This window comes from Paralichthys olivaceus, chromosome 23 (assembly GCF_024713975.1).
Source record: "Paralichthys olivaceus isolate ysfri-2021 chromosome 23, ASM2471397v2, whole genome shotgun sequence".
Lineage (NCBI taxonomy): Eukaryota > Metazoa > Chordata > Actinopteri > Pleuronectiformes > Paralichthyidae > Paralichthys > Paralichthys olivaceus.
Genome location: NC_091115.1, coordinates 11,622,297 through 11,634,413, shown reverse-complemented (window position 1 = coordinate 11,634,413; position 12,117 = coordinate 11,622,297). Strand labels below are relative to the sequence as shown.

General features: G+C 41.0%; 1 protein-coding gene across 3 annotated transcripts in view; it reads left to right on the top strand.

Annotated features, from left to right (window-relative positions):
- tbc1d22a (TBC1 domain family, member 22a) overlaps positions 1–12,117 on the top strand; it is a 162,199-nt gene that overhangs the window by 70,871 nt on the left and 79,211 nt on the right. The window contains exons 8-9 of one of the 3 annotated variants that reach the window (XM_069519792.1): positions 5,145–5,273; positions 7,465–7,527. In XM_069519792.1, the coding sequence (XP_069375893.1) occupies positions 5,145–5,273; positions 7,465–7,527 (192 nt within the window). Of the gene's footprint in view, positions 1–5,144; positions 5,274–7,464; positions 7,528–8,013; positions 8,080–12,117 lie in introns of all 3 variants that reach the window. The other 2 variants (XM_020092387.2, XM_069519793.1) reach the window with 2 other exon arrangements.

Sequence of the window (12,117 nt, the reverse complement as noted above, 5' to 3'; positions counted from 1 at the left end):
CCTTCTCCTGCTCACCAGTGTGCACCAACTTATTTGATTTTTTTTCCCAGCAGGCACGCTTGAGCCCCACTCGTTTCTTTTACCTGACAAAGACGAGAAACAAGTTTTCCCACTGTGGTCAGCACACAGCGGCGTTCTCCCAGGGGCCTTTGTTTACTACCACATCACAGAAAGCATCCACTCTCATTAGGGAGAGTGGAAATTAAAAAGCAGGCAACTTTAAGCCTGACTTTATTGCTCCCTCTGCCTCGGTCCATGTTTTTGAGCAGCAGGCTCCGCAGGTAGCCCCCAGCCCCCAGAAACACATCCGGTTGAAGCTCCCGTTATTTCAGAAATAATACCTTCTTGTTTAATTTGTTTAAAGAGCACTTTGTGTCCGAGCCTTGAGCAGAAAAGGAGGAAATTAAATGGATTTTCTGCTTTGTGAAAGAATGTCAGCCTGTGGCAATATGTACATTTGCTAATGGAGTGTGGCTGTTAAATGTGAAGTAGTGGGAGAGGAGAAAACTAACTGGCTGTGGAAATATTGATAAGGCTAAAGGGTTATATGAGATACATCAAGAGGCAGCGGCAGCAGGGACAGATTTAGTGATTATTATGTTAAACTCTTACCTTACAACAGCACGCATAATTATATTGCCTGGGAGAAAAGAACAATGTGATTTCATTCATTTGAGGCGAAGTTGTACTCAAGCTCCAGACTGTTAGAGGCATCTCCCAACTTGCTGGAACATTTTCTTCCATTTCAGTTTGTTCACTAATACCATGGTTCATGAGTAGTGCAGCTCCACTGCCACCTCTCAATATAAACAACTCAGACCTTTAAGAAAATAGCTTTTCTGTTGACAAATATAGGTGCAGAAATTGAAACATGTTGCCCGTGTGTGTATATCTTTCATTAATTTGCATTTGACCTATCAAGCATATTCTATTATAAATGGTAATAAACCTGTGATAACACCAGTGTTGCCAATTACACTGGACAATTTACAAGAAAAGTGTGTTGGCTCAGATCTGTAGAGCACTTACTCTGATCTTTAACATTTGACTTCACAGCGTTTCCCATAAAGTACCCTGATTTTGTTTGTCCGGCAATGAAATACTGATTTTGAACTGCACCCCCATTCTTGTTTCATGTGTGACATTTTCCTCATATGAAAATAATTCTTACGTGCACGTTTCCAAACACACCAAAACTGAGCTTGCCCGATTTCTATACAAATGGTTCATGTAAAGACTCTTAGACACATTTTCAAAGTAAGTACAATTTTGTTTCTTCAACTTTCACTGGGCCTGTAGCGGGACAGTTTGTTTTTAGTCTGCTCTTCCAAGATCATGTGCTCCTGCTAAGTAGAAATCAATTAAGACTGTGAGGGAGAAAAAAACTATTTTATTTAAATTCCCCAAATGGATTCCCTAAGCATATTTCCCCAGTTTTTTACAGAAAGTGTACTGATGCGGAGGATTGAGCAGTAGATTGTTGTGAGGGAGAATGAGGAGATGAACTTTCTGTAGGCTGACAAACAGAAGCTGCAGTGAAGCTCAAAGCTTTTAGCCTTTCATCTCATTAGCTATTTTTTTTTATCTCCACCCTTTTTAACCAGTCGACCACAAAGTAGAGGAAAATGAGTCACTCAGGTTCCAGGATGAATTCACTGGGACCATGGTTATTTTTACTGCTGTGCTTTTTAAAAGTCAGGCAAGCTGTGAATAAAACTCAAATACATTACCTCGTCCGTGAACATGATTTGCACCTGAGTCGCGTGATGTAGATCTTAATCGACAATGGTGGTGAAGACAACACAGCACATGGAGCAGTTTCATCATGTGATGATGCATGGACCTTCTGGCAGAGAGTGAGCGAGATTGTGGAAAACGTCCCAGTTGGTGCATCGTCCTGATTCCGGCCAGCACAAATGTGACCATTTTGGCTGACTGGCAGAAGTCAGGGATGAGGGCAGGAAGTGTAGATGAGTCAGGAGTCTGCCTCCTTCAGAGAGTTGTGGTTGAGGAAGGATTTACATTTTTGCTCTAAGGGTTAGTGAGTGAAACCAGCAGATAAAGAGAAAAGGAAAGAATTTGAATGATCCTTACAGAGAACGAGAAATGTGCTGTGTGTTCAAGTTTAGATTATGGGGTTGGTACTGCCAGGTGTATGTGTATGCAAGCAAAGTGTGTAACCAATAATCCTCTAGACTCTCTAGAGTTCTCCTGGGGCCTTTTCCAAGAAAAGAAAAATCAAGATGAGAGAAACTTTTTGCTGCTGCTTCTATTGATTTTCGTTTTGACAGTGGCCCAAGAATTGTTAGTTTGTGCGTGTCTGTATGCTTTTGTTATAAAAATAAAGTGGTAACCTGCTTCCAAACACAACAGACAGTTAAGTCGTCACAAAGACAGAAACGCACACAGGTAACAAACCTTGATCACCCTTTAAGGCTTGTCATGTTTTCATGTGTTTTCGCTTTATGTGGAATAGTGTCTCTGTTGGTGCAGGTAGAGGAGTTTAGTGTGTTGATGATTTTACTAAAGCCAATCCAAAACAGAGCTGTGTCTGAACTGCAGCCCAATGTGCTGTCAAAAAATGTTCAGTTTAAATTGTAAGTGAACAGAGTGTTTTCTACTGTGTTTAAAAAACTATGTGCAGCCTGGAGCAAAGGATTTTTAAAGGGCAAATATACTCATCTGCTCATTGGACAGTCCAATAGCTTTGGAAACCCTCTCCCCGTACATCTTCCTGACATCCGATTTGTGGGTGTTTGTTACGACTCAATCTGTAACTTTCTTAAATTAGCAATCTGACATAGATTTAAACAGTTTTTCATTTGTTATTTGTCATCATTTCAATGTGTAACCCAGTGCAACATCACGAAGGCCATCCAGGAGAGATTGTCTGGAAAAGTGCAGTGTTATCCCCATTTCTAAACAACATTGGGTCTCCTTCTTTTCTGTCATGGCTGATTTTGACTGTGGCTGGATCAGGTATAAACACTAGCACGGTCAGACAAGACGTTGAATGAACCACTTATAACCCGACCCCATGTTGACATATGTAACAAAATTAGCTCAAAGGTCCTTTACTTTTGAGCTTTGAGGAGGTTTCAGCTGCATCTATTTATAATCTGTAATGGATGGTTGTATCAGGTTGCCTCCCAAGTGTGTCACTTTATTTACACCCTATTACGTTATATAAAACAAATATGAACCAAAAAAAATCCCAAAGCAAGGGCCACTTACTAGTTTTTAGTTTGAATGTATCAGGCTCTGCTGTCATCTTGTGGCTCCCTTTGGACCTAAGTTTGTTTTTTTTGCTTAAATAAATAAGTGAGTTTGGAAAAGAAAAAAATCCAGTTAGTATTTTCTTGTGAATCTTTTAACGGTCCTCAATAGATGGAGATTGCTGAGTTGCCATAGCAATGGTTCTGTTATCCAACAGGTGGTTGTACATCAAGTAGATAATAAGTTCCACAGAGAAATTAGTCAAGAATGGTGTATCAAAAAGTGACATGTCTAAAAGATTTACATAAATAGGAATAAAGTCTGGTTGCCATTGCTTAGTATTGACTCTCTGGGCTCTTATTATCTCCAAACTAACCTTGGCCATATTTTTATAAATGTATCAAATGAATTGTAACTTGATTTATATAAATTGGCTTAAATGACCCAAATGTTGAGGAACGGTTCATGCATGAACTCAGTGAAGCTCTCCAGCAACAAAACACAGACTCGTGCTCACAAGGCATTGCAAAACATGTCACAGCTACATGAAGGACATTTTTTTAGGAAGAGCTTGACAATCCAGCTTTATATCACCGGGACAGGTTTTCAGGGCCAGAAGTCATGTTTGAGTTGTGTTTTTGAAGATGTTAACTTTGTGAATATTTCAGAGCCCCTGGTCCCAGCTCGCACTTTTAATAGAAGTAAGATTTGTTGTTCAGTTTGGAGAGGACTTTCTCCTTGTTGCATAAGCCTGACTGCACAAGGAGGATACACACTTTCACAAATGTATACTTGCAAACTGTCTGACACACACACACACACACACACACAGAACACACACACACAGAACACACACACACAGAACTCAGCGACACACACATACAAGGAGAGAGAGAAGGGTACCTCCCCAAAGAAGCAGCAGAAAGTTTTCTTTGCAAAGTGAGGTGTGTCACTTACAGACTTTGTAATCCCCGGTGGTGGCGTTTGGTTTCTGATTGGCTAAAAGACTCAAAACAAGTTGAGGTTTTAGAACAAGCATTGAAATAAAGGCTCATTAAATCTTATACAGTGACAGATAAATAAGCTTGAGACATGAAACACTGTGCGGTCTCTGAGAAGATGGTCTGAGTATTTATGGATCTCAATTAACGAGTCCCATGTGGAGCCCACTCCAATATCAGTGGTTCTTAAAGCAGACAGGTTTATTAGTTTGGAGACTATCACCAGTGACTTTGTGGTGCTTTTATTTCAGCTTACACTGCTGCCTATACAATGCCACAAGGCATAACAAAAGTGTATTGTACATTTTAGACATTTACAAATATGTGTGTTTAGTTATAATTTAAGATTTCAGAGTGGAGTCAGGGGGGGGCTGAGTGAATCAATGTCCTGCACTGCTTTGCTATGGAATACGATTTTACCCATTCAAAAAAACCCAGAAATCATTATGTGGCCACATGCTTCCAAGACCACCTCCCAATTCACCTGCACTTAGTGCTGAGCACCTGCTATCGGCTCAGTCAGGACAGATGTTAAACCCAGGTCTGAACGGGGTCAGCAGATGTTTAACTGGCAGACCGAGCAAGGCTTGTCGTTTCCCTTTGTTTCCAGTCTTTAAGCTGAGCCAAGTTAACCTGCTGCTGGCTGTCACTTCATATTTAGCGTAGAGATCATCAGAGTGGTATCAATCCTCTCATCCATTTCTCAACTATATGCAAATACTATCAAAGCTTTATTTTTCATTTTTACTTTCAAACTGAGCTTTTACTGCTCAAATATTTCCTATTGCTTGAAGGTTCCAAAGTCAGGAATCAGTTCACTAAAAAGGAATCCTCTCACTATACTTTTTCTGTCTTCTCTTTGACTTTCCTTCTCTCGCAATCTTTTTCTTCCTCTCTTCATTCTTTATTTCTCTGTCTCTTTCACAGGGTTACCTGCCTGCCAACGCAGAGAGGAGAGAGAGTGTCCTGCAGAGGAAGAGACAAGAATACTTCGGCTTCATCCAGCAATATTATGACTCCCGCAACGATGAACACCATCAAGACACATACAGACAGGTACATATGCATACAAGCAATAATAATAATTTCTTCAACTTTTAACTTTTCATTTTAATAAACAACTGAATCTCTGAATCCAAGAGCTTGAAGGACAGAATAATCGATGGATGGCAAAGGATTCAATTTCCATTACAACTTCTTGTCCCTGTTGTATTTCCTCAGCACGGACCCAGGACACAAAGCTGTTTATGTTTGTATGTGTTGTGACAGGATCAAACCCTGCAGAAAAGATTACAAGAACTAAAATGAGACATTGTGTTTTTTTCATGTCCTTTTCTTCCTCTCCCTCATATACTCTTAGGACTTTTGTCTGTCTGTGTCTGTCTGTGTGTCTCTCAATGGAAGTGTGTTCGAGCTCTTTTCACAGAGTCACCGCAACCCGCCCTGAGCTTCAGAGAGCTGCTTAAATGAGCACTTATATTTGGCTTTGAAAACAGTATCTGCGTTAACACTCTCTCTTTCTCTTCCCCTCTCTCCCTCTCCCCCCCACTCCCCCACATACTATTTCTCTTTTTTAACACTGGACAACTTCCTATTCATTTCAGGCAGATAAGACACATCAAAGTGAGCTGTCGATGGCAAAAACACACATTCCTCATACTCCGTCCAATTTCCCATTGATCTCCTCTACACTGTGGCAGAAAGCTGGCACACTTTGTTTTAAAGATTGTTTGTATCACGTCTGGATGATTTAAATTTTTTGGGCTAAATCCATCGCTGTTTTTGTTGACAGAGATTTCTGTTTGTGTGTTTATTTTTGAATCCCACATGGTGGCAGATTTGTTTAAACTCTGTCTATACTTTTAAGTGGCTGCAGATGCATTTGCATACATATGTGTGTCTCATTCTCAGTCTTTGTAAACGTCTGTGTCGATATGGGATGGTCCATCATCCACTCTGAGTCTCCATCTGTATCCACAGTTGATGCATTTTCTCTTTTCTGTCCATCTGTCTCTTTCATATATTTATGTTGTTGGTGACTTGCTGAAACAGCTTGTGTGTATGAGTGTGCACGTATGCATACGGATGTCGCCATTATGGAATTTCCAGCTTGTACTGTAGTGTTTTTGAAGTACAACTACAGTTTCATTGTATCCCAAGAGATAGTCTTTTTTGAACCATCAGAAGACAAAGATTGGTCTGGTGTGTTTTAAACAACAAATGTATCTCCATTAAATAACACATTTGACTATCACTATACAGTGTTGAGGGCTTATCCAGCTCTTGTGGCTTTAGTCTTTGAATCAGACACCCAGAAGTTACAGAGAAACATAGAATTCTCGGCCCTGTCATATTCCCTAGAGTATAACAAAAGCAAGAGTAAAACACGGACAAAGGGACATAGCACATGGAAAGCACAAATGATTAGTAAAACAATATAAAGAGGCAGAGTTACAAAATGTAAGCACATAAATGTTAAAACAAAACACACATACACGCAACAATTAGTGAAATGAGGAATAAAACGATTACATAGCCTAACCACTACTCTAATTGGCTTATGAAGTCTATCTGCAGCCTGCATTATAATGCCAGTTTAAGTTTGACCAGAAGTCATAACATAAAATAGTCCCCTGAATTACATGTGGTATAGCTTACTGCATGTGTATGTACTGTAGGCCACAATAATGCAAATATGGCATGGGGAACGACCTAATTTCCCTTTAAAAAAAATATATGCTCCTTCCCTTATTTAAAACACCCGAAAGGGAGCTAATCATTGGCCAAAACTGGTAAACATGCAGATTAGCATCGGGAGGAGAACCAAGGCACTTTTCTGTTTACTCTTGTTTATGGTGGATCATACATACACCCATAATTAAAATAATACACACAAGCACAGAGGAGAGTATGTATAGAAGCAGCTTGTCTTCACTTCCTTGTGCGTATTTGAGGTAAGAACTGCCTCAAATGACAGAAACCGTGTTTGAAAGGAAATGATTTGACTTGTATCTTGCATTTTTATTTTGGCTATCCACTAACATGGAGGAGGGGGGCTTATAACGTACACTGCAGCCAGCAACCAGATGATGGAGGCACTTTAGCTTCACTTTTTAGGAGACATCATGTTGTCCTTCTCCATATACTGTCTAGGGCATGAAGGGACTTCTACACTGGTGCCCATGATTGTACGTGTGTGTGAGTTAGTGTGTGAGTGTGTGTCTAACACCTATCTCTCCCATGTTAGATCCAAATAGACATTCCTAGGATGAGTCCTGAGTCTTTGGTGCTGCAGCCGAAGGTGACAGAGGTAAGGTGGACAGAGCGGACAGGTTCTGTGGACACAACTCGACCTACAGTCCTGTTAAGCCCCACACACCCTCACGAACAGTCTGCCCCTTCCAGTCTGGACTATTTCAGCTGGCTTGGCTCCAGTCGCTGTCCTGCATCCGTCTGGCTCCCTTCTGACGAATCTGTCCGCCTGTTGTCCTGTTCTTCCGCAGGGTAGACGCTCTGAAATGGTGCAAACGTGGTCTCTCCCTATCTCACGCACACAAAACCACACACTTTCAAACACCTCCTATCACACAGACTGCTTGACATTCATAGACACACATGTGCACACTGGAGACCACGGCTGCTACCCATTTCAGATTCACCGAAACCCCTGTTTGCCTTCAATCAAGGACACCAATCCACTAACTGTTGCTCTCTCTCTGTCTCTGTCACTGCCTGTAATGGCCAGATCTGTGCTTAACCTGCCCGTTGCTTTTTCTCCCTCTTTCTCTCTCTGCAGATTCACATTGACATACCGAGAACTAATCCTCTTATTCCTCTTTTCCAACAAGCTTCTGTCCAAGAGGTGAGACCACCCCCAATCCCCAAATCCCTCCACTGCACACACACCACCTCACCTGGCAGGGTTTTCCCTCCTCTGCTTTCAGGCAGATGTATACTGGCATCAACCACTGGCTTGAATCAAAGTAATTGACAATTAAAAAAAATCACTCAGACACAGAGAGTAAATTACAGTATGTGGTGTGGTGGCATGTCACATTAGTATAATCAAAAAACTGAAGGAAAATTTAAGATGTCCAAATATGTTTTTCGTAGTTCCTGTCTGCCTCTAAAGTTTGAAATGGGAAAACCTTTGCTTCAGCACACTGCATGGTCTGGCATGAGTACACTCACACACAGGAACATAAACTAAGGCTACATCCATTCTACTAAAACAATTTTTAAAACTAAAATGATCTCTGTCCACTCAAGTGTTTTGGATTTGTATCAGTTTTAATCCCTGTCCATACTGATACACCTGAAAACACATATCAAGCGACCACTCACATACTCTGGGCATGCATGTACTAGTGTACGTAGGAAGCTAGGCTACAAATGAGATTGCTCGAGCAATGACTTGTGTCGTATGCATATAAGCAGTTGTGTCATTGTAAAATGCAGAAAATAGCACAAACAGCACAGCTGTCAGCAAAGACGACAGAGTCAGCAATGTTGCATTCTACAGTAGTAGCCGATGGCTAATGCTGGTTGTTTTCTTACGGAAGTGTGATAGGAGCCAGAAGAAGTTTTCAAGTTTCCTATGTTTTCAAACTTAAACAGGGTCAGCGGTTTTCAAAGGTCAGTTTTCAAAGGAGAATGTAGTAGTGTGGACGTAGCCTTAGAACACATACAGAGGAACCCAATCATACCTGGAGTCTAAACACGATCAGATCCACATAAACCTTCACTCTGCTTAGCACTCTCATCTCTTTGTTCTACGTTGTTTGTTCTACACAACAAAGAATGTCTTGTTACCGTTGGGTGCTGTGTTGCGGGGGATACAAGAACTAATTATCTGAAAGACCTTTTAAGCATTATGTTTGATGAAAAAGCAACTATCAGTGGTATTTAGGGCGCATTAAGAAAACACACAGGAAGGGAAATATTTCTAGAATCTGTATATATTCACTAAGTTTAAGTTGCTAAGGAGAACAGAGTTGCTTAAATACTTAAAATGTAAATATGGGGTTTTGTGTTGCAGCTTCAATAAGAATACTTTTGTGTAGGAAGTTGGCTCATCAGGCCTGAGGGACTATCAGAGCGCCTCTCCCAACACAGCTTAACAAGGAAATTAACTCGACGCCATTCATATCTATGGGGTTAAGCCGATCTTATTATTGCAGTGCTTCTGGGAGGTCCTGTCATACATAGAACCACTGGCCTGAGAAGCAGAGAACTGAAAACACAGATAGGAAAATCCCATAATGAGGTGCAGGCTAATGAGGTGGCCAGTGCTCTGGAATGCTCTGTGTACACACCTACACATAGGTGTGGGAGAGAACACACACTAATACATACACACCCGATATATATATATGCATTATAAAAGGAGGAGGCTTGCTATGATCTGTGCACTAAGGCACACATGAACACACACATTAATTCATACCCTCAAACTAAGTCTCACATTGTGCCCCAGGCAACACCACCAGTCTCTAACACAGGATGCAACTCTGGGTTGTAACCAGGGAGGTTAGGAGGGGGAGAAAATAAGATCAGACAATGACGAGGCAGACTCTTATATCTCATGTTCAGTATGTGCGACTACAATGTAGTGTACAGTGTTTCACCTGTCACCTCATTTTCCCCTCTCCCAGAGCCAACATCTCTCTCCCTTTCTGTCTCCACACACCAGCTCTCCCTCCCTCTTTGTTTTCCAAATGAAAGCCACCGGTGAGCTTTGAAATATTCAAGCTGTGTGCTACTCATATATTTTGGTATGCAGCAGACTCCAAAGACCCCCTTTTTTATATGGTTTTGCTGCGGCGCCACCTGAAAATCACCTCTGCTTCATTTCATTAACTTGTTTGTCTCTGCCAACCTCCCCTCTCCCTCTGCCCCCTCCCTCCTGTGGGGCTCGCTAAGATTTTGTGGCGATGGAAGGCGACGAAACAGTCAGTTCCATTTTCGGGGAGAGAGGGATATTGAAGCAATTCTGCAATGATTTCCTAAGTGCTATCTAAGTGTTTTGAGTTTTTCTTGTTGTGGAGAACAATACTGTCTTGACAAGAAATTGATAATCAGCAATTACAATGTTCTCGACGTGGAAAGAAAGCGCTCACTTCTGCTTCCAAATTGTGATAATAGTAAGAAAAGGAGGAGGAAGAAGAAGAAGAAGAAATCAAATTTCCTTTTATTCATTTCAATAATTTAAGTGATGCATTTGGAATGAATGGGTGCATCGTAGCAGAAAAAAAGTGTGTAGTGGTTGTTGTTTAATTTGTTGGATATTTAATCATTTGACAGTGGGCTCAAATTTTAAATGTCTGGCCCTTCTTTTAGTCTGAAGACTTTCAGACTTGACAACACCTCTTGTATCTCTCTACCTCTTGAGATTACCCTTATTATTGGAGTATTGGTGGTGTGGAACTAATGGGATGGAGCCATAGTGGGCTGACACAGGAAACATGGGAAAACAGATTCCTTGTTTCAGAGATATTAGAAGAATCTGAAATTAAAATCTGTTGAACATAATTTGCAAGAATCTGTTTTGCTGTCTTTGGAGGACTGATGCCCTGTCCACACATTTGTGGATATTTTGCACAAAAAAGGTGCAAGGTTTTTACAGATTCCATCCAAAGTACAAATTTTCAACAACTCTGTTTCTGTGTTTGCATGTGCTGTGTATATCATAGCACTTTGGACTATGCATGTGCTACAAAGGTCTTGGATAAGGTGAAGAAACAGATATTGAATTACTATAAGTTAGGAGTTTTAGAGCTGCTAAAATGGAGATTTTGAACCGAAGACATGGACACATCCACTTGCTGATTGGGTCTTTCCTGTCGGGCTCCTATCACATGACCCCCTTTAGGGAGAAAACAGCCAGCATTAGCCTTGGCTTCCAGTGTAGAGAACAATATAGATACTCCATTACAAGTGTTGCTAACCTTTGTTGTCTTTGCTAGCAGCTGTTGTGCAGTTAAATTCTGTATTTTACAATGATACAATAGCTAAAATGCGTAGGAGACAAGCTGTTATTGAAGCATGCACATGCCCAGTGTAGGTGAGGGGGTCACTTGATTTGCATTTTCAGGCGTGTTAGTATGGACAAGGCTTAAATCTGACACAGAGCCCAAATGCATGTGTGGTCAGAGATAATTTAAGTTTGAAAAACACCATTTTCAAATAAAAACGTAGTAGTATGGAGGTAGCCTAAGCTCACTGACCATGCTCACTGGTACTTGACAAATTGTTGATGTAGACTTTCACCTGTTTTTGTGTTCTCGTCTAGACTGTGAAATTTCATAAAACAAAGGTTGTTTCAAAAACAGGCGAAAATATCTGTAAAAGAAAACCATCTGCAGGAGCGAAGACTAGGCTTAACTGAACGCAGGTTAAACATGAAACCAGCGTTGTTTGGTTAGCATCTGAAGTTTCCCTACACCTTTGTTTTTAGTCTTTCACACACAAACGTCACTACGCACAAGAACACTGCGGGGGTTTCTTTGCCCATACCAAAGTGGATGTGGGCTGCATGTGTACGTGCACAGGTTCACTCAAAGTTGTTCTGTGTGTAAGTGCCAAATTTGAAATATGTATGTCAGCGTTTGAGGTTGCATGAAAAGAAAGTCCCATTACTCCCCCCATGCTAGCACCAGCACGTCTCTTTGTTTACTGGATGGGGCTTTGATAAGGGATGAGGAGGTGTGAGGTGTGAAGGCAGGTGAAGGTGGTTGGAGGAGAAAGTGCAGTGAGAAGCAGAGAGTTGCATCGTACCAATCAAGCTGTCTTAACAAATAAAAATGAGAGATTTGGCGTGCGCTGCTTCCAAACAATGACATTGTTGTGCTTGTGTATAAAACAATGAGCTATGAGTTTATTTGGAAAGTGACAGAAACAC